This window comes from Melopsittacus undulatus, chromosome 6 (genome assembly GCF_012275295.1).
Source record: "Melopsittacus undulatus isolate bMelUnd1 chromosome 6, bMelUnd1.mat.Z, whole genome shotgun sequence".
Classification (NCBI taxonomy): domain Eukaryota; kingdom Metazoa; phylum Chordata; class Aves; order Psittaciformes; family Psittaculidae; genus Melopsittacus; species Melopsittacus undulatus.
The window spans coordinates 69,015,906-69,041,878 of record NC_047532.1 but is presented as its reverse complement, the minus strand read 5'-3'; the positions used below and the strand labels follow the sequence as shown (position 1 = coordinate 69,041,878).

Here is a 25,973-nt window from a genome sequence, read left to right as displayed (position 1 = left end):
AATAAGACTTGCTCAGTAAAGTATATTTAGAGCTGTTTGCCCAGCCTGTTTCTAAGCATCCCCAGTGACAACACCTGCTCCTGTGAGATTTCCACTTGGATTTTCTCCAGAGCAGGTTCACTGAGGCTCACCGTGACTGGCATTCAAACTGTGTGAGTACATATGGTAGAAGAGGAGCAGGCCCCCAGCAGTACCCTGGGGAAGCCTGAAGGCTGGAACATGACTTGCTTATAAACACCATAACCAAGAGAACTGCTCAGTGTTTACTTCCATGGGTGCTCAGAGGAGGAAATGCTCTCCAATTTCCTATCAAATTGGTCAGTGAAGTCCACATAGCTGTTGGGAGGCAAGCAACCTGTACACAAGTATGACTGCTCTGCATAGTACAGTCTTCTGCTCTGGGAGCTTTTGCTTCTTTGTGGGTACTTTGTTTTATGCCAGTAGCTGAGAAAGAAGCAAAGAGTTGGGAAGGGCCAGGTGGAAGAATGATGCAAGGCATTGCTGAAAAACATACTGAATGTGGTGATTTACTTACTGGGCAGACTGGTATGATTATTTTCTGAAGAAAAGGAAGACAGGGCTTTTGAATTGCATTCTGTCTTATACTAATAGCAGCCAGACGGTGAGTGTGTGGAGGTAGTATCTCATCTTTAAGAGTGCCAAGAACATTTCCCACTGGCTTAACTGAATCTGGAAGTGAAGTTGACTTGCAGACTTGATAAAGCTGCTTTCTGCGCCCTGGGGATGGTCCCTTCTTTCTTGCTAAGACAAGAAAGGAAAAATTTGGTGACAGTATTGTTGTGCCACGATGCACAAAGAATGTGATTGTTCAAGAGCAAAAGCATCTTGGTGAGCTCAGAGAACAAAGGGATGAAAAGGAGAGCTTGCCAGTGTGACTGGATTCCTGGATTTAGACCTAGTTAAGTACCTGGGAGCTGATGCATGAGATGCACTTTGAAGCCCTGCAGATTTCCCCAGATGCTTAGATTCACAGTACCAGCACAACTAAATTCAGGTTTTAAGAGTTGTACCTTTTACTGACTGGCTCATGATGTCTTTTAAGGTCGCTGCTGAGGACTGAATGCTCACAGTCAGGGCGGAAGTGGTGAAGAAAAGAACTGTGCCATTTGCATTTAAAGCCACTTCTTAACAACATTCAAGTGAAAAAGACTCAGTAACCAAAATATCAAGAAATGACATTTTTAAGGGTATAAGCTCCTGAAACTGCAGAGCTTTATCTTCAGCCATCTTTATGCATTGAGCTGAGTGCTTAATGAATGACAGTTTCTCTAAGATATTCCCTAATCATAGCCATATTCTACAGAGACCAGTTACTGCATCATTATTATCTCTTACTCTATGAACTTGTTATGTCAGGTTAATAATGATTGCAGTGGGAAAATGTGATCCAGCCCTCTGAAACCAAGATCTTGCTAACATCCCTGTAAATGATTGTAGGTGCATGAGTAATATTTCATGAGGGTTCATTTGCCTCTTAGTTTCTAACTACCACCTTGAAAAGCAGATTCAAGAAGTCTATCTAGGAATTCTGCTTTGTGCTGTTTGTAAGACGTGGCAGGAGTTCAGATCATCACTGCAACATAAATAACTGTGGTTGCTACAATCTGTAGCAGAGAGAAATACTTTCAGTCTAAAAGGAGACTTTCTTTTATGGTTTTCACAAATCACAGTGGTCAAGGTGGTGGTGTAAATGCTTTCCTCCTAGTCAGAAATGATGGTGGTGTTGTTCTAGTTCTCTGAAGTCCTGTGTGGTGGCATCTGTTTCACTAGAAAATCCAATTACCTGGATACACTAGTCTGTTCTTTAAAAACCTGTGCACCAAAGGTATTGGTATGAACATTCAGACTATTCACAGTTCTAGGCTGGGGCTTGTGAGTCTTCAAGCTCACAGTTTTGCTTTGTTTTTTCAAGCTGGGTAAGTGTTTCACCACTCTGAGCTGGGACTGCACTTGAAGCCGTTACTTTCTGATGTGTGCTGCTTGTGGCTAGCAGTGACAGTCAGGCACAGTGCCCAGAGACTGCTGTATCTTGCTAGTGGTCCAATCTCATTCATATCCCACGATGCTGAATCTCTAGGATGCTTCATCTCTAGGATGCTTCAGCCAGAGCTAGTTGGAAAAGAGCAAATGAATTCTGCTGCTGTTGTTATGAATGCAAATAGCAGTCTGCTTCTCTTGAGTAGTTGAAAATGTTGTGAAAGGCTCTAGTTAGTATTTGTCCCATCAAGATGTTTCTCTTGTCCCTTTCCCTTCCTCATGCTTCCTCTTGGTGGTCCCAAATGTGGCTGTGTAGGTTCTGAAATGTGAGCCCTAATGGGATGGTCAGGTAGGTGGGGAGGAAGCTGTAAGGTTGAGGGCCGCGTCCCTCGGAGAATAATCCCTTTTAATCTCTGGAAAATGTTATTTCAAAGAAAGAAAACTGTAAAGAAATTTACAGAAATCTAGTGGCTCCATCCCATGAGATGTAAATCCGTCTTTGGCACTAGATGAGTTTAGCCTGAATGTAAAGGCCCTTTAACATGTAGCAACTAATGCCATAGATAGTAACGCTTATGAATACATCCAAAGGAAAGTGGAGTTATAATTGTGGGAATCACAACTTCAATTTTTAGGACTTCTATATTTGAAAATCCCTGCGAAATTGATATTTTTGGTCCCATTAAGCACACAGAGACGTACACAGAAATCAAACATCAAAGAGCACGCACAAGTGTGTTTTGTTTGTTTTATGCCTACTGTGACAGCCTCAGAAGTAAGAGGGGAACTGAAAGTGTGTGTGGGGAAAATCTTTAAATGGTTTAAAAAAACAATCCTTGCTCTAAAATTTCGATTGCCAAATTTCATCACAGACTAATTCCTTGCAGCTGAGTTGCAAACCTCGATGAAAATAGGGGTTTACAGTGGAAACACTGACTAACTGTAGCTACGCAGACCCATGAATAATGACACTCTAATTATGCCTTACTATTTACCAAGCCCTGGTTTCTGCATAGCTCATGAGTTTTTGCTGGTTGCTGGTTTGGGGAGCAAGGTCTTTTATTCCCGACTGTGGTTTGCTTCCTTTTGTTCGTATTATGTTGGCATGTACTTTTCAAAAAGCTTCTCTCGGAAGGGAGCTGGGCAGACAGCTATGATTAAGTATGAAATGATTGGGTGAGCTGTTTGTCAAAGTTATAAATAGGACACCACACAAACCCAACACCAATCTCACTGAAAGACAGATACTGGCAACATTTCTTAGTCATCTGTTCCTGACGCTCAGGGGAGAGCAGCTCCACTTCCATTAAGTTTTCAAACAGAACTTGCCTAAAATACATTTTGCTGGTGAAATTTTTGGCATATGCACTGTGAGCCATGCTGAGATCTAGCAGGGCGTTGGAGTTTTAAATGTTCATCCCAATTTAATCCTGGTCCTCTGGGTCACCCCTCTATGTGGGGGTGAGCATTTTGGTTCTTGTGGAAACAAATCTGTTCATGAAGCAGTTGTGGCAGGACTTGACTGGTGCCCTCATCTCGTCATACCGCTGAATTAATTCCAAGGGTAGAAGAGAGGAGCTCCTTATGGATATCCATTGCATCTTTGGGTTTACAGGCAGCTTTGTGTAATCTGCTTTTGGAAGGTCAGATGGAAACATAAAAAGAAGAGCAATGGCACAGGTTTCACCTACATGCATCTGCAACCAGAAGTGAAAGGCAGCATATTGAATTCCTTCTACTGCATATCTCTTGCACGCGGTAGCCAGAGGCTTCTGCAGGCTCCAGCCTTGATGCTGGTGCTTCTTAGTCCAAGTTTTTCAACAGCTGCATCAGTTTAGTTGAACTGAAAGTCTGCAATTTCATGTTCCCACAAGATGACCCCATTCTTGCTATTCCCTTTCATGGTAGCTCAAATTGTAGGAAAGGGCTCACTCTACAGTGACTGAGCACTTTGATGCTGGCCAAAACATTCATGAAACAAATAAAGCAAAGCAGTAACTGAGGAAGAACCAAGCATTTCTGGGGTTAACAAAAGCTTCAGGTTGCAAAGTGAGAAAGCCCACAGCAACCACAACTTGCCCCTTCAGTCCTGCACCTTCCCACATCCCTGCCAACACATACAGCAAAGAGTTTTAGAGGAGGTATAAGCACTCCTAATTTATGGCATAAGGCAACAGCTCTGCATAGGTAAAGTCTCTTAAGTTTTAAAAAATACCTAAAAAAGGGTGCTCCTGAGTTTGTGGGGTTCAAACAGTTTGTGACAGGTATTTTTTCAATTCTGAAAAGTGTTCACACATTTATGGGATTTCAGATTAACGAGTGTCATTAAACCTAGTTTCTTCAGTCTTTAGTCATAGGCATTCTGGTTTTGCAAGCTCTCAGAACTGGATTTCAGATTCAAGAACTTAGTTTGTTTAATAACTATTTAAAGACAAGGTTTTTTGCATACTCAGGAGGCATTTTCATTGTTACCAGCAGAGTGGTTGAGGTTTCTTTTAGTTTATTTACTTTCCCTTGGGAGATTTTTGTTGCTGGAAGGCCAGATTCTCCTTGGACATACACATCTTCCTGCAGGGAGGGAATGAGCTGCCCCTGGTGCTACCAACAATGCCTGTAGCTGCGCTCAGGAGTTGGTGTGCGGTCCTATCTTGGGCAAGCTAGCAGCCAGGAGTGTAGCTCATTAAGGTGGGCAGCCTTGGCAGCCCACTTCTGCATTGTGCCCATCTGCCTCTGGTGTGATACATCCTGCTTATCACTGCATCCTGCAAGGGTGGCAGGGATAAGATGTAGGGAGTGTCTTGCAGGCACCATGTGTTAAATATGTGTCTGAAACCCAGAAAGGTGCTATTCATGGTTTTCACACCAGCATCTACTGCTTGAGCAGCTTTGCTGGGGTTAGGGGGAAATGTTCTCTAAATGCTAACTTCTCCAAGTTTGTTGTTTGCACTGAAGTGGTTAGGAGTGGCCACAAGCACCCCCTATTCTTGAGCAACAGTCTTAGAAGGTGGCTGAAGCTCCTTAGTTTCTTTATCCCAATATAGCTCAAAGTGTAGTATCACCATTTTCCTTGCAGAGCTTTAGTAGCGTGTCTGGAAAAAAGATTTTTGGTTTTGATCAAGGTCTTCCTCAAGTTCCTAGCATGGATTATATGGATTATTGCCTCCAAGCTATTTTCATTTAAATGGAGAATAAACCAAAAGCCTTCACCTCTTTAATGTCTTAGTGGGAGCTGCATCTTTAATCCTGAATTTACTACTGAGATCCCTTTTCCAGTCTGATCCCTCTGGCAGCAAGCTGCCAGGCCATGGGGAAGAGCTGGAAGTTTCTGCAGTAGCTATTTTTCTGAGAAGAAACTGGAAAAGATTCTGCTTAACAAATTTCTTTGCTTCTTATGTAATAACGTATTTATGTTGTTATGAGGGCTCCAGTGAAGCTGCATCTGATAAGAGTGATAGGTTTCCAGTTTGATCTTATTTTAGATTGCAGTAAACTGAGGATAAAAAGACTCTTTGTTCCAGGAAGAAGGGAAAAAAAAGAAAGAACCAAAACATCTGGTGAGAAGCTGATGTGCTCAGGACAACTCTGAAAGCGGTTGATAGTGATGGATTATGACACACAACTTCAATACGTCCCCACAAGTGTTATGTGAAGAGACAAGATAATTCTTCCCTTGTCTAAGATGCTTTTTAAGAGTTTTCTGTTTTTTAGAGAAGGGGAGGGGAGAGACAGTGAACAGTGAACTCCCTGTCTGTTTCTCCATGATCCTTGCAACTGGTTTAGTCTGAACTGAAGATTTCTTTCAAGATTGATTTATTTGGAGTGTGCTAATTGTAGACCATGTTCTGGGTCCCCTTTGAAGCCTTTTGTAATGGATCATCTCCTTTCCTGGAGCAGAGAACTGCTTAGGAGCTCCACAGGGATGGGTCCAGTGCCCAGAGGAGGATCTGAGGAGCACTGGGTTTTGGTGTGTTCAGTCAGTTCTGCTAGATAGAGGTCCTTCATTGCTTGTGGTACTTGTGGATTTGGCTATAACTCTTTCATTCCGCTCTCAAACTGCTGAAAAAGATCTTTTCTATTGCAAATTATAAAGTGTTTGCTGCGTTGTCCTTAAACACAGGCTTGGATCATTGCATCCTGTGCTGGTTCCTGCTGCATGTGTGCAGCTTGGAGTCAGGCAGAGCCCAGGCTCTGATGAGAAACTGGGAGAGCAGAGTGATGGGAAGGGGTGTTCTGTTCCAATCAGGAAGACACTCCCAAACCCCAAAGGAGCAATACATGGGATAAGTGCTCTCGTGCACATCTTTTCAGTAAGAATCAAGTCTCTTGTCAGTGTTTGTGACATTTTCTCTGTTCCCTTCCTTTGGGCAGTTTGCCGTTGTACCATACACAGATGACATTAGGATGTTCAGGATGTCATTGATGAAGGCACTCTTATCTACCCTGTACTTCATATTTTTCCAGGACATGGAGGTGTCTCTTTCTCCTCTGTTAATTAACTTTTTTTTTTGCCCATGTTTGCCTGTCTTATAAATTCCTCTGACATCAGGGTCTAGGATTAAACAAATTGATACCATGCTTCCAGTGTGCAGGCGTGACACTGAGCTGACAGCCTCAGAGCCTCAAGTGTTTCAACACACAACCAGAGCAAATACAGATGAGGTTCACATTCAGTTTGTCCCACACTCTCCTGCCAGCTCTCTGGGAGTCAGGCTCTGAGCTTGAACAGGCTGTGTTGGTGGGAAACAGGGTAGTCCTAAAGCACTCCCACTCATCAGTGGGTTTCTGAGGATGGCACTTCTTAGTGAATCGATACAGGTATTTCTGTGTCAGGGTAATGGAATTATAGCACACTACAAACCTGGTAGGAAGCCAACTCCACGCAGTAGCCAGATTAAGTTATCTTATTTGGTTAACAGTGTTCTGTTAGTTTATTAGATCCTGGTAGGAGTAGAAAGGTAAGGAGTGGAAAGAGCAAATCTTACAGGTTATCTGCTCTTGGTTGTTCTCTTCTGTTTGTATAATCCTATTCTGAATGATGAGCTGTGGGAACAAGCATTTAATGTTTTGCTATTGTTTCATCTTAAGCACGTGCATTGCATTAACAGAGCAAGCATATTCTCTAGCTATTTTTCTAGCTTGCTGTTTTTATCACTGATGTGGAACACAGAGCTTGTTTTCTTTATCTGGAACGAAAACCTTAGTTCGTCTCAGATAGCACAAGCTATTTGATCAACTGTCAGATGGTAAGGCATTATAAAAGCTGCTGACACAGGGCAAATTCAGACCTGTGTTGTGCAGCTTGAAAAGACATCATGCCCTTGTTATCAGTCGCTTGAGATAGCCAGCTATTCCTTCAGCTGTGCAAAGGAAATAGGAGTTGGTTGTTCTGGAGCCCTATCCCTCACACCTCACTGAGCCTGAGGGGCAACAACAGTGTGAAAATTCTTCTCCCAGGTGACAAGTGACTGAGGAAACAGCCTCAGGCTGCACCAAAAAGGTGTTCAGGCATTGGAACAGGCTGCCCAGGGCAATGGAAGTGTTAAAAAACCCTGTAGATGAGGCTCTCAGTGACAGGGGCTAGTGGTGGCTTTGGCAGCATTGGGGAATGGTTGGACTGGATGATCTGAAAGGTCTTCTCCAATCTCATTTTTATCCTGAGAGTGCTTCCTGGTGTGAAAGTGCAGAAGAATCATGACTTCACATGAGTGCGGCCCTTCCTCATGACCATATTCTGTCCTGGCTTCTTGGCCACCCCATAGCTCTGCCCCACTATGCATTTTCTCAGCCCGGGAGAGAACACGGCTTAGTGCATTTTGATTAAAGGGTGAAGATTTGCCATACAATACTTTATATTCAGGCCTTCTGTGACTTCCCTGACATTAGATACAAACCCAAGCCAAAAATGATGATACTCTTAATACAGAATCAGAAAATAGAAGATAACATATTTTGCCGACAGCTGACTGCACATCAAAGCAGGAGCTCAGCTAACACCTGCCTTTACAACAGGGGAAAGTTCCTCATGTGCAATGTCCTTCACAGAGCAGTCTGGTAGTTGGTTCAGTTTGATGTTAGCAGCTGCTGTGGGAGACCAGCCATACACCCAGACACCTTACACAATATCGTGGGGTATAGATTTGGAAGAAGCTTGCCAGCTGATGTTTCTCAGTGCCTCCAGAATGAAAAGGATATCAAGAACTCAGTCTAGGGTGGTCAGCTGGGACTGTCTCCTAGCCTAAATGATTTTGGGGTACTCCCATTTCCTCTAGGAATTATCTGTGACAAGACCAGGTTTCAAGATACTAGTGCTAGAGCCTGTGCTGTCAGTTACTTATCAGCATGTGCTAAATCATGTTCTTTTTAAAGGTATGTATTTCAAGAGATGGGGACAGGAATACCTGAAGCAGGAAAAGCCGGGAGGCCTAAGGAAGGGGTTTTACTTTCATTGCACTATCTTTTTGCAAGGTATTTTTAACATCAGAGCCACCTCCGGGCTCGTTTTGCTTCAGCTGCAGACACTGTGACATGATTAAAGAAAAGAAAAAAGGAGGAAAAAGAAAGAAAAAAGTAGGGAAAAGATCCCAAATCATGATCTGAATTACACTGGTTTGTCCTGGCTGTGGTACTCATTAGCCTGGACGGAGTTTAGGTGGCTGGGGGCTGTATCCTGGCATGCCTGGCAAGGGGGTTTCAGCAGGATGGGACTTCAGCAAGCCTGACTGCCTGTGCCATGTCCACCAAAAACCCCTGCGGAGGGGTTTTGGGCTGTAGGTGTCCTGGCATGGGGGTCTGGACTGAGGCAGCTGCGGGTCATTTTTGGTCTGGGAGCATGAGGTGAGATTTTGGAGCAGTTTGGAGAGGGAGGGGGAAGAGGGGAGAAGAATCATGACAGGTTCATCACAGCCTGAAATAGATTAACCCCTGGAAGGAATGGTTTTGTAATAATTTGCATTTAGATATTCTGACACATCCAAATAACCCCAAACCTTCTGCAAACATTGTAATGAATTCAATCTCCAACATCCTGTGAGAGGGATAGAAATAGCACTAGTTACACGGTTAAAGGAGCCAAGGACTTCTCTCAGTACTGCATTCTGATATTTTCTTGTCATCAGCCTCCTGCCTATTCCTTTCCACTTCAGGGCAGTTAAGCATAAATGAGACATTTGTTCAGTGATGTTCTCAAGTATTCTCTGCCCTGTCTCTGTTCCAAGAGACCATGAAGTCAGTGGGTTACATCTCACCTCGCCTTTGGCAGCCTTTGCAGGAGAGCTGGGTCTTCCAGGAAGACCCAGATTGTGCCACACAATTTGGGTGCCAAAGGCTTGGGCAAGCATATTGTTTTCTGAAGGGAAGTGGAGCATCCCAAAGTGTATCTGCTCTTACAAATGTATCTCAAATCCAGAATGCTTAAGGCAGCAGGAGCTGGTATTAGCTGAACTATTAAATGCACCTTGGGCACCCCCATGCTCCGCTGCAAGACCTGCTTAGATGAGCAGCTGCAGGACAAGGTCTGTCAGAGATGGCTGCATTTCAGTGACAGACTCATATGGGATTGTGTAATTCTCTTTGGGTCTGACCCAGAGTTGGCCTGAATCACTGAGACTGTATCTGTTATCTCCAAGCCCTCTGCTGCTGGTTTGACCTCTGCTGTTCTTACTTGCTTTCTACAAAGCTCTTCCCAAGGCTGGGAGTGTGGGCTCTGGAGCAGGCAGTTAGTAACATGCCAGCTGTATATAAGGGGAATCTTGTCTGGTGCAGCAGCGGAGAGGAGAGCACATGCTGCACCTTGAAGATTTACTTCTTATAAAACACCTCTAGCTCTCCACAGATATCTGCAGATAATCTGCCAAATGAACCCAGGGATATTTATGGTGCAGCTTCAGCAATGGCATAATAGCAAGTCAGCAAACAAATGAACTTTGAAATGGAAGGGGAGCAAAAATACAGGCTGAAGTGTGTTTATTTTGGAGTCAATAGGGAAGGTTAAATCATAATGGTGACTGTTTCCAGGGTGGGTCAGGTTCGATAGCAGAGCAAGCAAAGCATTTTCATAGTTCTGTGAGACTGTTTGGTGTGTGCTGAGTTTAAATTACAAAGACAAATGAAGACAAAGACAAAACACTTGCTTCCCACCGAGATAAAGTGCAGTATTGCTGAGTACCACACAGATGCCTGTAGAAAGCTAAGACAAATGTTGCTTCAAAAGGGATTAAACCAGCTCTGAGTTCAAGCATTAGAAAAATTCCACATTCAAGTCGCAAGGTGTATAAATGTAGGCAATTTTAGCTATGGATGTGACTTTTCCCTTGCTCTCTGTCTTTCCCTGCTCTGTTCAGCAGTGCCAACTGGTGGGAGGTTACTGGAAGCTCTGCTGGCACAGCGCGGTGTTGGGCTGATGCCATCCTGCTGGAACACGCTCCTGCTTTGCCCGGCACGGCAGCAGGGAGGTTTTGTCTGGTCATGTCACGTTGTAATTAGCGCGCCTCACACTTCTGCTGCTCCTCGTTGTTCATCTGGGAGCTCGGGCACAGGACAGGGCCCTTCCTCCGGTCCACCTTCCTCCTGCAGGCAGGCCCTGCTCGTCCCCAGAGGCAACAGCCACACTTTTCCCCTTCTTTTGTTTCTAGCAGGGATCCCCTCTGGCCAGCAGCTCAATAGATATGGGGTGTCTCCTTGCTGCAGCTGCCATGTTTGCTCAGCCTGGTTTGAGGCCCTGAGGAGGCCATTGCACAGCCAGGCCCTGCTGATGGGCAGCTCCCTGAGGAGCCGGTTCCCAGTGCTTCACCTTGGCTTACCCCAGCAGGGTATTCATGAAGGGCTGTTCGGGGCTTGAACCTGCAAGCCCTGGTGGGTTGTGTGGAAGAGAGAAGTGATGGGAGCGCTTTTGGGTGTTATCGAGTGCAAAGCTTACAACACTAGGGCCTCATCTGCACAACTTGTTAGCCAGCAGTGGTAAAGGCAGTCTTAGGGAACCATTGGGATCCTCTGGGATCCATCTCCTTGTTTATAGACCTTCCAGAGAGGCCAGGTGCTGAAAAGGCCTCGCTTTGTCCTGGGGGCAACAAGGGCAGTGTGGAAGGGTGCATGGCGCAGGAAAACAACTGTCAGCACAACTTGGTTCCTCATCAGAAGCCCTGTGGCAGCAGAAATCGGGCAGAAGAGGCTGGGCAAGAAGAAGATTTGTAATTTGCTGTGACACAAAACAAAGCTGTGTCTTGTCAGAAGGTGGCAGCTCCCTTTCTCTGCCTGTCTGTCACACATCAGCAGTCCTCACGGTGCAGTGTTACAGAAATGAGCTGTTGCAATAATCCAGTTTATGAAGGAAGGAAAGGCTTAGACAAGCACTGTAACTTAAATTGCATTTGGTATGGCAAGCATTGGGCTCTATATGGTGTTTGTTTGACTCTTAGTTTCTATACTGAAGCGAGTTACTGCTTTTGCTGTTGCTTTGATGTACTTATAGGGACTTTGATGGGGGCAATCCTAATGAAAACAGGAGCCCAGCATCCTGCTTGATCTCCTCTGCACCAGGAGCATGGCACAGGCCTGATGGTGGGAGTTACTCTCCTATGAAAGCTGGTGAGCAGCAATTCCCATCACATAGGCAGGAGGCTTTTCCATCAGTGCAGGTGCACATGGTAACCTGTTTTCCAAGGGTTGGCTTACCCCAGTGCCCTGCAGAGGCTGCTCCAGAGCCCTCCATGAGCAGGGACCCAAGGGCCAGCAAAATGCAAACTCACCCTGAATGGCTTATACCTAAAATACGTCAACTACAGAGCACTCCTGTCAAAATTGCTCTTGGTCAGGCTGCCAGTGACATGGTGCTCACAAGGGTAGGACATGTGCCCTTTCAGTTTCTAAGGCTCTATACTGTAAAGCACCCATTGGCTAAAAGGTCTACACTGGAAATAGCTATGGACTTAAATGGGAAAATCTGGAGGACTGTGAAGGTTCAGGATATAAAGCTGTTGAGATACACAGAAAGCATGATTTTAAATGTATGTTTAAGCTCAGCTGTGATGCAAACATAGTAGTCCTGTCTTACACCCTTTGGCTGTAATCCCAATCAAAGTATGTTAAGTATGGTCACTTCTTCATAATTTATCTCAGTGCATGCTTGGAACAAGGAGGGGTTTTATTCTTTAAAAAGAAAAAAACCCACCTTTTATTTTGTTTTATATTCTATTTTATTTTATTCAAATGAATTCTTACTGCTGAGTAAGGAGAAACACAGGGTGTGTTTTCAGGTGGATGTGTCTTCCTTTGTGAGGATTCATGTGAACTTAGGCAATTATTTTTAAGCTGTTGCTGACTCTGCCTATGCAAGCACTTGCTCCTCCACAGTAAAGAGGTTGCAGAGGGTAATAAGAGCTCCCATACTGAGGTATTTTTCAATTGGACTGCCCAGTTCTCTTGCCTTTCCTGTCCTTCCCTGTAGCAAACCTTATATTTGATCAGGGCTTGTCACGGCAACCCTTTTTGGGGTGATTGTGTCTCTTTCTGGGAGATAAGTTTTCATAGAAAATGTCAAAACATGGAGGGGAGTCAGTTACCCAAATTCCATCTGACTTTTGAAAATGTCTCACAAGTCTCACCTCTCTGGTTATGGGAATGCCTTCTCAGCGTAGGTTGGAGGGGATAGTTTGATGGGAGGCACGTTGGAGTTGGGGTAACTTCTTGACAAAGTAGTTTCAAACAGTTATTCTGATATACCTGTTAAGTCTAATGAGGACAAGCAATATGTCATTTTATCAGACCTTCATGTCTTCTGGGATTCTAGGCAGAGCTGAATTCTAGGGCAGACTTGGAGCAGGGGACATTTGTATTTCCCTTCTTGGCCCATGTATGAATTTTATCTCCTTCACTAATCCTTCCTTTCACAGTCTGAAGTGAGAAAATTTGTACCTGCCTTCATACCAACTGCTATACTAATGCAAGATAACTCAAATTAGGGGTAAACACACAAAGCCTGATGCAGGTCCAGGTTACTGGGGAGCTGGAAGATTTTTATGCTATGTTCCTTTTCCAAACCTGGCCATACAACTACATTTTCTGTCATTTTAGGGGAGCACCTGCGAATCTGCCCACAAGGGTATACCTGCTGCACCAGTGAGATGGAGGAGAACTTTGCAAACAAAAGCCGAAGTGAATTTGAAGCCATGATGAAAGAGGCTGGTCGCTCTGTGCAGATGACCCTGACAGCGCAGCACAGAAGCTTTGACAGTAAGTAAAACCTACTCGGTTCCTCCCTGCTAAGGATCCAGACACTGCTTAACTTTCCAAGCACTGTTTCAGTCAGGAATTTGTGTTTGACACTCCTTCCTCTGCATCTTGCTCAAAAGTTTGTGTCACGCGTTGACCTTCAATAGGAATTGTACCTCTGGCAGTGTTTTGCAAGACCCAGTCATTTTGAGAACTGTTTCAGTGAAGCCACTGAAGGAGGCTGGCAGGCTCTCGTACCAACAAGTTGTGTATCTTGGCACTGACATAGTTTTTACAAGCATGTTGTAATCGAGTCTTACCACAGCAGCATAACATTTGAGGTAATGATGTAAAATTTGGCACTATGCCTTGAGCTGTAAGCTGAACAATATGGTAGAGGTGACTGGATAGCCTACAGTGGATGGGGAGGGTTTAAGGAGGCATGGATTTTTCCTGTCCTTTCCATATAGATTGCAAATGAAAAGGTTAGTTCACATTAGAGGCTTACAATTTTCAGCTTCATACATACATCAGGAATGTTGGTACAGCATTGACGGTCTTAGAGACTGTGATGCATAAGATGCTGGGAGTACAGTATCCCTCCTAACATGCTAAGCAAAGGCTAAGGATGGCTCTCTTGCTTTTATTGTTCCCTAAAGAATCCAATCTGCAGTGCACAGTAAGCCTCAAGGTCTGAAGGCCACTGGAAATAAATGGTTTATTGGCAAAATTGAGATGACCTATGATTCAGAAACTGTATCCATTATCAGATTTTGAAGAAGGTCAGACATTTAGAATCACAGTCCTCCTAACTTTATCAACAGTCATCATTTGGAGTTACCGTGAAAAGGAGTTGAAGAAAGAAGCTATAATAGCCGTAAAGGTGGAACTGGAAATTTCAAGCAGTAGATAATAGATCTAAAGAAATAAGCCTGACCTTCAGGGGCCTGACAACCAAGATTAAGTGCTTTTATACTAAAGGAAAAGAAAAGGCAGTGCATCTCTGCAAAATGCATTGTAACTGTGTGGCCACGGTTGACCACAGCAAAGGTATTCCATTAAAAGCTCAAAATTAATTGATTTTCACCTGCCTTCAAAAGTGATAACCAGGATTTTCAAAAGAGGCTTACAATGCTGGTTGCTCAGACTGGTGTCTGAATGGGACCTGGTATAGCTGTTTCTGAGCATAGCCACTGACCTCTTAAATCCAGCCCTTCACAGGGTTAATGAAGAACCTCCACCAGCCTCAGCACCCTCTCCCTCCACTGCCTATGGCAGCATTGGCTGGTATATCTGCTCTTTATTTTTGCCACTGAAAAGAACATAGTTGTACAACTATCAGCATTAAGACTGTAAAAGTTGTTGGCAGCTTTGAGGATTATACACACGAGCAAAAATTACCTAGTGAAGAACTGGCTTAACTTTTGAGAATAATATAAGAACCAGTAAGACATTACATCGCTGAATGATGTTTTGGTGCATTAGTAATAGTAACAGCAATAAGAATAGTCATAAGCAAAACCAAGTATATGAAAGGAGTATGCCTGTGCTGAGAGCTGTTACAGTTAGAGCTGTAAGGACTTTCCTTTGCTTTTGTTCCCCAGCATTTTACAAGAATAGAGCTTTATTTCAGTGCTGCATGCCCAATTTTCTTTTAAGCATCAAACAAAGAAAGTGTTCAGTAAACCAGGTCTTCCTTTAACAGACCATAATGCACAGATCATTGGTGTTTTGTAGTGGAAGTAACCTCACTTGAGCCCACAAGGCCAGGAAGTTGTCTCCTGCTCCCATTTATACCTTTTTAGTTTGCTTAACTACACTTGCAATCAATACAGAGTATATAATTCATGCAAGACATGATTTAAAAAACAAAATCATATTATGTGTGAGTTTCAAGCATGACTTTATGGGCAGCATTACTATTTTTCCCTTTAGCTACTGCACAGATGGTTTAAAATTGAGGGAAGGGACTTCTGGTGATGGGGCAATGGAATCACACCAGCTCCTGAAACAATGCCATAGAAACTGCCTTATCTTCTAGTTACTGCAATGAATCTCAGAGTTAAGAAGACTTTTTGCAGGTAGTGCTGTTGAGAGCTGTTCAATAAGAGTATTTTAACGTGGGATTGATGAGTTCTAGTCTTTCTGGCACCGGATGCCTTGTTTTGCTGGATTTCCTTGGCAGCAGTTTACAGTGCAAGGTTTGGGGGTGCAGAGGTATCGATGCACAGCTTGTCTTCATAATAGATTTGATTTTTGGCCTCAGGAGTGGGGGGAGTCTCCACTGCATGTGAATGTCCAACCCTTTCTTGTAGTACTTTCAGCCTGGAGATCAGATTATGTATATATTCTCTGGTAACAGGTGTGGCACATCGAATTTTAGGCCTGAAGCTGTCTTTTTTTGATTCATCACAGCAAATCTTGCTTCTGTAATCTCATTGCTGATCACAGGCAATAGTCTCTACTTGTAAATTGCCCTGAAGCTGCAGCTAGAAAATAGCAAGACCAAGGCAATCTGCCTCTGAAGTAGTATTCTTCATGCCAGTGTTCAACATTTTGCTTTGGAGAGCAATTCATCCTTGCAGGTTGTGGTGTGTCAAGCCCTAAATTGTCAGAGTGTCTCTGCTCTGAGCTACAGCTTGGTCCCGTTGCAAGGAATTATCTGTTATTTCAGTCTCAGTGGTTGCATCTGGGGCAAACACTTTGTAGCCATGAACAGAGTGTCCTTTATTTCATACAAAGTATGTTTAGAGAAAATATACAGATGAAATATGATAGGAAGAGGGAGCAAGAGCAAGTGGTGCTTCAAGTGACAGTGAGAGGCTGCAAGCAGCAAGGAACAAGGCTGACTTTCTAGTCTTGATGAAAGCTCACTTGCTCAGTCTAATCCTTGTCTCTTTTCCCCCTTTTTCTCCACTTAAATCACTTGTTAATAATACTGCAATGCTGTGCCAATCTTTCCTTCCCAGTCATTTTGGTACACTTAGCGATCGCTCCCTGTGTGACCGCTGACCTTTAGCTGTGAGCCAGCAAATCTGTCCTTTCAGAATTGTTTCATGTTTTCAGGAAATATCAACAAGCCAAACCCAAAATCTTGGCTTTTATTCCACCCTGCACAGTCTAAAAGCGATTTGTAGCTCCCATAAATTCTGGGATTTTTAAACCATGGCAATCATAAGCGGATTAAAAATTATGTCTTTTGCAGGTTGCTGCTCATTGGAAAGCTGATGTCATGTGAAAGCTTTCATAATGTCCAATGTTGGTAGCTGGAAATGGCATATGCTGAAACACAGACTGTGCAGATAATTAACGGTATTTGACAGTTAGGCAGTTACATATTTCTTGTGGAGATGAATCATACTTCTAAATGTTACAAGGTGGGGAACATCCTAGAAGCTGTTACACACTGATGGTTAAGAGTTTAGAGATTTATAAAGGACCCTTGTTTAAAATTCAACCAAATGTGTCTCTGACAGAGGAACTGACTGATTCAGTACGTAGGGTTTCAGCCCCGAGAAGGACTATCTGGGGAGAGAGGCATATATATTTACATATAGTAAATATATGTATATATATAGTACATATTTACATATAGTGTGGATGCTTAAGGCAACTGAATAAGCCCAACAGGAAGAGCTGTGTCCTACCCCACTTAACTTTAAACCCAGACTACAAAATCCAGAGATGAATCCGAATTTTGCAGGTATTTTCTCAGTTGATGATAACACAAACCAAGCCCCACATTTTAAAGTGTCTGAATGGGTGGCTTACATTTGGCCCAAAAGGTGTGTTCTGAAAGATGTGGGACTACTCTGTGCAGAAAATGACTGGCACAAGACCGAAGCAGTGATTATCTAAGCCACAGGGACTACAATGCCTATGTCCCAAACTTATTGCCTCAACACAACTGTTCCACACTTGCCATGTCCTGCTGCCACTACTCAGATGTGAGTGTTCCATGGAGGCACCGTGTGGTTTGGCCTTGGTGAGGTGCTGTCTAAAAGTTAGTCTTTATGTAGAAACAGGAAAGAAATCTTCTAGGGGCTGGTTGTAGCTCTGAATATGGAATTGCTGCTGTGTTTTGAAATCAGTTCCTTTGTTTCAAAGGTTGTAGAACTTTGGAGTCAGTGGTGTCCCTCTGGCACTGCCAGTGTACTTGGTAAGCTTGCTGTCTCCCACTGCTCCTGGCATCGGCACTGGCTGCTCCCTAAGGCCTAGCATTGAAGATTGGACTTCAAATATATTGCTTTTGATCCAGAAATCCATCATTAGCTGAGAACACTCTTTTCTTGTGGTAACGCCCCCCACTGGGGCTCTGCCCCTGAAATTGTGGTGTGTGGCCTCAACTGGTGGCTTTGGCCATGGGCTCACCTCTGCAGGAGAATGCTGACCTCTGGGGCATCCTCAGGCATGGTGGGGACATTGGGGTGACTTGATGGCTCACCTCATGTTTTGTGCCTCATTAATTGTTTTGTGCCCTTTCCTGCATTGTTCTTGGGCAGCATCATTCAGAAGCAGCCCATTTGTCCCCTAGCTTCGCCTTTGTGCTGCATTATTAAAAGTACTTGTAAGAGGGGCTATCAAAGGTGATTTCTGTGGCTCCTCTCTACTTCTCTCGCTTAGGGTTGGTTTGGGGACAAGATAGAAAGAGAGAGAGAGAACATCCTTTAACAGAAAAATAAAAAAACAGGCTCCCAGGCGGATGCAGGACAGAGAAACCAATAATGGGGTTCCCTTGGAGGCCTCCTTAGGTGGAAGGCAGCAAGCATCTATACTTACCTCATTCCTTTCCCCCCCACCAAGGAACCACCTTAAGAAATGTCCTGCACAAAGCAGGATTGATGCTCATTGGGCTGTCACTCCCCCTGCATAAAGAAGATGCTTTCATGTGTGGTGCTGAGCATCTCATTTGGTATTTATGGTTTCCTGGAATGGGGTGCGGCATCTCCTGAGGCACATTCCTGGGCTAGGCAAGATTAATCCTGACAGGTAGCTGCCTTGGGGAAGCAAATGCTTAGGCTCACCTGTAACAGCTCCAGCACCTGGAGTTTGCTCTCCCCTCACAGCCACTGCACATTCAATCTGCAAGGCTCCGTTGCGTGCTGCAGTGTACATTGCAATGTACATGCAGTACTTTGCGTAACAGATGGCACAGGCACATTATTCTCTTATATAGAAAGAAAAGAGAACAAAATAAGACAGTGGCTTGGGTGAGAGAGCTGCACTGGGGTGCCTCTTGCAAGGGCTTGCACACTGCAGGAGATGAGCTGCTTCATCCGTGCAGAAGTCAGATTAGGTAGAAAAAGTAAATCAGGCATCTCAGTTTCAGCAGCTGTCACCATGTTTTGTCCCACACTCAAACAGCTGCCTCTTAGTGCTCAGAGAACAGTGAAATGTGCATCTGCTTGGGGACAGGAAATAAAGCACCTGCTCTTTCAAGATACTAGATGACACAGGCATATTTTACAAGAAATGATTGATGTCCAGATAGTCCTTTCAGAAGAAAGTGTCTATTTTAACATTCAGGAATCAATGCACAGATCTCTTTGAAAACCTCTGATTTCACAGAGCAATCAGCCAAATTTTATTACAAGCACTGGATGTTGCCTTCAGTGACTGAAGAAGCATGGCACACAGATGGCTGGGTGGAGGTCAGAGCAGTGGAACAGATGAACAGCTGAGGTTTTTCTGCAATGGCTCTGCAGAAGAGCCTGTGTCTTGAACCAGTTTACATTCAGCCATCTTCCAGCTGGTTTACTGGTTTCCACCAGTTTCCACATGAAGCTCTTCAGCTCTCTGATGCTCAGTGTTTCTCATAAAATACAAGGATTTCCTGGGCTACTCTTATTGCAAAGAAACATAGGTGCTCTGAATCAACTCTTGAGTTGGTAATTCCCCGCAGCTTGGCATTTGCCAAGAATCACATCTCTGTTCCTAGCCAGGTGCTGTAGTAATTTGGGAGCATCAAGGGCTTCAGTGGTAAGGTGCTGTCCCCGCTTACAGATCGGCATACACAATGTGCTACTGAAATATGTGGCATGTCCTGACATAGGAGGTTGTGTTATTTTGAGTACTTCAAGGTATCTGCTTTCATCGGAGATGATAGAATTACTTTGTACTTTCTCACCAGAAATGCTTGCAGCAAAATGTCGATTCTGCTTGATTAGTTATTGGCACTGAAGTAGCACATCCATAGGGCCAAGAAGTTTCTTGTTACTGTAGCTCACTGCAGGGCATCCTGCCTGTCTGGACTCAGCCTGTGGTCCAAGGACTTTGTTTAAAAACACAAAGCAAAATAAACAAATGAAAAATTTAAAAAACAAAACAAACAAATTAAAACCAGGTTTGGGTGAGTGGACTCTGGAAGGAAGAGTGAAAGACTGTGTGATAGGTTTGTGCTAGAGGTGCGAACAACTCAAGTCCTTTGGCTTTGGGTAAGGTGCAAGAGTACCAGAAGCCCCTCTGGTTCACAAAACACAGTGATCCTCTTCCAGTAAGAGAGCAAAAGACATCATGTCATTCTGTATCAAAGGGGTTTATCAATCAAGACATTTCCATACATTCATTCTCAGCACCCCCAGCCAAAGAGTAGGCACTGGCTCTAAATACTCTTTGGGGCATTGGTAGAAGTGGGGTTTTATGTAAGGCCCTTTCCAAAGTGAAAGTAATGATCAAAATCATGAGGAAGGTCTGCAAAAAACTGTACAAATGGGGACAAGGGTATAACAGGTTTTTAGCGTCTGGTAACCTCTGTGGTTAGGGCAGTTGGGCTGACTTGTAGAGTGTAGCATGAGTACCAGCAGTACCAATGGGAGCTTGACGCAGCTCTGTGCCTATGAAAACTATGCTAGAATTGATCTGTCAGTGGAGAGAGCCAAAGATAATCCCTCTTTGTGGTAGAAAGAGGTGAACGCCTTTGCTGATGGACATTTCACCTGCTTTTTTTCTTGGCTGCTTAAGGGTGCTTCACATCTTCCCCCCACTCCTGCTTTCCTATTCTCATTTAATTTCCTCCCTTCAGACCACCACAGCTTCTGGCATTTAAAAGCACAGTTAACATGGTGTAATATGTGCGGAGCTTTTTCCAGTGCCTCACTTCCCTTCCAGGCTATGTTGAGGTACTTTGATTCTATTTCTTGTATTTTCTGAAATTAGCCAGGCTAGAGGGAAAGAAAACCCTCATTTTACCTAGCAGTTCATAGCTGCTTTTGAAGAAACAGTAGTATTAAGTCATTCTCATTAAACCTGTAGATTTGACCAAAACACCCTCTAAAGCACCCTTTTATTGGTTACCTAGCTTTATTTTTTGCATGCTTTTGACCCCATCTGAACTTTTGTCTCCATCTGAAACAAAATTACACAAAATAGGAGAAATTGCCATAAGGAGAGTAATGAAAATTGCTTGGATTTTCATTCTTTCACATAGAATGAAGGCTGTCATATTTTCTCAAAGCAGTACAGTCAAGAGCATGAAATTATTGAAACTCAGCTGCTTGGAAATGCTAATTAAGGGAGAGGGTCAAATATATGACAATAAACATAAATATATGCATATGTAGACAGGTTGTGTTTATTTCAGTTGACATAGGGCAAGCCCCAGTTTCAGGAATTGCTGTATTCTTTATAGGTATTACTGGGGATGCATATTACAGTATTATTTACATATCAAGAGGTAACAAGCCTGTTAATTTGACTTTGGAATGCCACAAATACCTAGTTAAATGTGAATGCTAAGTTGTGGTCTCCAGCTGTTCTTAAGAAGAAATGAAGTTCCAAATGAAGGAGAAGTTGGATACACAAAGAGCAGCTTCACTGTGAATACTGGGGACTTCGACCTTTTGTGTTTCATTCCCAGCAGTGTTTTGCAAGTAATGCACCGCTGAGCACCCGAATGGTGCCTGCCTCTGCTCTGCAGGTTCAAAAGCCGTATGGCAGTAATAGCAATAAATAAACCAACCCAAAGCCCCTCAACCTCCCTCCCCCAAAACCCCGAGACAGCTGTGAGCTGGGGATCAGACTGTCAGTTAGAGGCTGGGGGAAATCATGTTCGTTACAATTTAAGATTAATATCAAGTCTGGATTCAGGTTTTAACACACTGGAGATAATTGAGCAGCTTCCTACAGCCCCAGCAGTGCAGCGATTCACTTGTAAAATGCAACCTCTGTTTTAATGGTGCTAAAAATGAATAAATTGGTCCTCAAGGACTAATGAATGCCAATAAAAGTATTGCGTGGCAGCCTGCAGTAAAGTTGTCATGGAGGAAATGGCTGGAATTTACCTTCCTGAGAGCAGGATTTCGGCTCTATTCTGGTGTGCCCATCCATGCTCAGTCATAACAAAAACCAAGGGTGTAGCTGAAAATACCCAAGAATAATATATAGCAAATAATTTGTTTGCTTTGTGCTTTATTTGTGACATCTGAGGGCAGAAGTAGAGTATCCTGTTTGTCTTGGTTCACTGTAAATCAAGGACTTGTCTGTATCTTTGTTCTCCAGTTTTGGCTCCCAATTAATAGTGGTGGAGGGGAGGTGGTGTTGCTTCTCCTCTAATGTTGACTGCTTTGGCTGGCATTAAGAGCCTGAGAGCACCAACTAATCCTCCTCCTTCACAGTTTCGAGTGAACAGGCAGGCTGTACAGCTGGCTGTACCCATGATGAAAACAGCCAGTATTTTAAATGTCGGGCATGCTTTTGCTGCAGCACAGAAAAATCATAGCTATTTCAAACCTGAATTTTGTCCAGCTTGAGGAGCTCTTGAAAGGAATATAATTGTTCTTAGAATAGAATCCCAGACTGGGTTGGGTTGGAGGGGACCTTAAAGCGCATCCAGTTCCAGCCCTCTGCCGTAGGCAGGGTCTCCTTCTACTAGACCAGGTTTCTCCAAGCCGCATCCAACCTGGCCAAATAGTTTGTCTTCTCTGTAGTGCCGAAGCTGTCACCATCAGGTCTCTGAACTGATACATGGTCAGCTTCTGTTTGACCATGTCTGCTAGACACTAAGTACTTCCATGCTTGCATAGTTCACCATGAAAAAGCAGTGAGGCAAAAGACTAGAGATTTCTTATGCAGTCTTAGTTTGTGCTTCCCTCTCTGGCACAAATAAACTATGGATATTCGCTCTTTAATGATGTGATCCTAGACTCTGTTTTTTTCTCACAGGCCGCTTGCCTCCTGCTGAGCATATGATAGATGATTGCTGCTGAATCATCGTTTGTTGAGTAGCATGGTGCATTATTTACTGTACAGCAGCCAAATACTGCACTCAGTGCATAATTATTAATTTCCTCATAGGCTAATTAAAGATTGTATCATAATGCACATGCATCAAGGAGCTGAATTAAGGTTTCACCAGCAACTTGAGTTTTTTCTCTTCCCTGTGTATGGAGATGTTTGACTTTTATAAGACAGATTTAGAATCACAAAGTGTTTGGGTTGGAAGGAACAGCTAATGAGGAAAAAGTGAAGACAGTTTGCTGGTCCTGTTGTAAAACACCGCCTCCTTCCCTTAATTTCAGCCTTGGAAACTTACTTAACATGTTAGGCTGATCTCCTCAAAATTCATCTAAAAGCAGGTCCCCAGCATGGAAGGTTTGTGTAAGGTATGTTTGCTGTGAGGTGGATAATTACAGGAGTAGAGTAGTGCAGGAGCTTCTGTCTGCTCATCAGCAATTTGCATCAGGTATGATTCGTTAAGTGAAAAAGAGCTTTAAAGAGCTCTTTACTTGATTACCCCTTTCTTCTTGTCATCTAAAAGAGAGAAAATTGCATATTTAGATGGAAAAAGCTTTAGAGAGGCGTGATCTTTGTATTACATGTTTCATCAGTGTTTGGCCCAGTGTGCTTGAGAGCTTCCAGCACTATAATAACAGTTATAATAAATGTACATTGCTGGTGAAATTGCTTTTTTCTATTTCAGACATCACAGGTGAACTGATACAGCTTCAAACTATTGCCTAAGGGGAAGAAAAAAATAGCTGCTCTTTGTTGTTGCCTTTAAACTGTGATAAGCATTTCTGTTGGCAAACAAACAAGGGCTTTTGTGCATTTTAAAAGTTAATGCACAGAAAGTCTCCAGTTGGTTAGCAGAGGTCCTGCGTAGGATGACTATTTTGTTACCAAGAATTCAAGTGAGCTATAAATACATTTTATGCCCTTTTACAAGTCAGAGTACCATGAAATGTAATTAATAGGTTCTGGGCACTGCACGCATAGAGCAACATAGGAAATAAACGTTTGACCTTTTTTACCTTTGGTCACCAGTAAGCAATTGCTCTCTATGCTTCCTGCCTACATTACTTACTGTTTTGGCTTAAATACAAGAGGAAAATGCCTATTGAGCATGCTGAATGAACATTCACTATTGAATAGTTCTTCAGTCTGGATTTTTCTCTCCTCTAGAAGGTGCCGTGGAAAATGCCAAGCTATTAAGAAGCTGACAATTACCTTCAGTTACGTGGGCCAGCTTTGAGAAAGAGATTTGGAGTCTATTGTAATTTCCTTTTCTTTCTGAAAACAAAACAAGAAACACTAATCAAGACATTTTATGCAGCTGAAGCACAGTGTGTCTGAAGCAGTTGTTTCATTCCTAGCCAAGGAAAACACCATACATGTATCATACAGGAGTAGGATCCGCCCTGTGGATTAACATCCCTGAGAATTTACTGGGAAGCTGACTCACTGAAGAGCTGTTTCTGTAAAACTGAGCCAAGTTTTGACACTATATAAGTTGATGTAACTGAGTTAGGACATGACCCAATGGTTCTCAGGTTTGCACTGGGGAATAAAGCTGTGGCAGACTAGATCATTCTGAATGCAACCCAGAAAATTAAATACACAGTATCAAATATACAGTTTTATCTCTTGGAGCCAAGAAAATAGAACAAGCCCTTGTCTGCTGTGTGTAAAACAGGGGAAGAAACTGTTGGTCAGCAGAGCTAACGGAAATGAGTTTACAAGATCCAGTTGTCTGTTATTTGAATATGTAGTTCCCAAGCTCAGAGCAAGCCTGTAACACACAGCCCTCTCCTTGACATAGCTGCACACCACTGTTTTCTCTAGTGGTCCTGGAGGAGCTGGAATTGTTTGCAGCAGCAGTTTGGAACTGTTTTTCTGGAGGTAATTGTGGTAGAGGGTCAATAGGCACCTCATGCATCTTCAAAGGGAAGGCAGGAGGTGGCCAGCATGAAAGGTGAAGTACTTGCTTGCTGTATATCTGCACTTGCTGCCCAGATAACAGTTGCCTCAAGAGTGTGTCTGGGTAAACTGAGGGTGGAATATGAGTCAGTCTAAGAAATCATCTCATCAAACCCAGCTGCTAAGTGAACCGCAACTGCAGAAATACAGCTGTGGGAATAAATGTCTTCTCTAGAACATGGATAAGCATTGTGGCTAGGGATATGTTGTAAGGCCATTAGTGACTGTAGTGCTGGAGGACAGTGATCCTGGTAGCCACTGCTCTTGTTTTAGCATAGGAACTGGTGAGGCACAGAGATGAAGAGAACGTGCATGCCTCATCCTGCACTGAAGGGCACAGCCAGGCATCCCTGTTGGAATCTTTAACGTCTCCCTGCAAAAGGCCAATATTAGCACCATCAGAAGCAGGCTATGGAAACAAACTGGCCTGTCCTCACAACAGCTCTTTCTTTGGCATCTCTGCTTTTCATTCCTAAATGAAGATGTACTCCTAGTCCCATGGCCCTTTATGTGGAGTCTAAAGCCTCCCTTCTCTTTAAATAAACATGACTCATGGCAAGGATCTGGTACAGTGGATGTTGAAATTGCTGGGACACTTCCATGACCACTGAAGTGCACATTATGTGGTTAAGGTGAAGAACCATTGAGAACTTAGATGTGAAGAAGCTGGAAAGGCTGAGTTTTAATAGGTTGTCCCTCTTGGGCATCAGGGCTGAGAGTTTTGCTGCTTTGCACACTTCGCATTTGCAGAGCAGATGGATTCTCTGAGGAAGGTGACTGCTTTGAAGATAGGGGTAGCTTGTCATGGGGAGAATATGTAAATATCCTGTAACCAGTAACACACACATTCAGGTATATTCCTGAGCACACAGAAGGGATATGTTGGCAGAGAGCGGTCAGGAGGAAACAGCCTGATCAGCAGCAGTCACATTTGGACATCAAGGGGATAGATTGGAGAATATAGGCAAAGAGAGAAAAGGGATATTTCTTGCAAACCTGAAAAGCACATTTAAAGGAAATAGAAGAGATACACAGAACTCTGTCAGCAGACACAGTTTAGTTTTGATCTTTTTAATTGAAAAAATAAAAACAAGCCAAAAAAAGTATGGTGATTAATTTTCATTAGAAAGGACTAAAAAGGTTGGGTTCTGTGCTGTTTAAACTTGCAGGTCTCTGTTGTGCTATTTATTTTCAAAGGACAGCATCTGAGATAGCCAGTGATACCTGTGCGAACCACAAACCGCAATATGGATAAAATGCTTCCCTGCCAGACCCAAGCAATGGGTCACAGTGTGTTGACTGAGCACTTTCATCATGGTAATTGGAGTGTTTGATGTCTGATGTGTTCTGCACCAGAAGCTTCCCAAGCAACTCTGGAAGCAAGCAGCCACCAACAGCACATTTAAACCTTCTCAGGTCTCTTGTGCAGTCATAGCGCTACAGTAAATCTTGCAAATTATTTCACTAGAGTTTTGTCCTCTTTGTATATAAACCCAGACATTTATCTGTAGAGTTGCAGATTTAGGGTATTTTGTAGTAGTGTTAAACTTGAAAAATAGAATGCATTTTCTCCATAC

The 25,973-nt window shown here is 43.4% G+C and overlaps 1 protein-coding gene across 1 annotated transcript in view; it reads left to right on the top strand.

Annotated features, from left to right (window-relative positions):
• The window catches only part of GPC1 (glypican 1), a 192,603-nt gene that overhangs the window by 84,072 nt on the left and 82,558 nt on the right, over positions 1–25,973 (top strand). Inside the window, exon 2 of the mRNA XM_005153948.4 lies at positions 13,066–13,224. Within this exon, the coding sequence (XP_005154005.2) occupies positions 13,066–13,224 (159 nt within the window). The remainder of the gene's footprint in view (positions 1–13,065; positions 13,225–25,973) is intronic.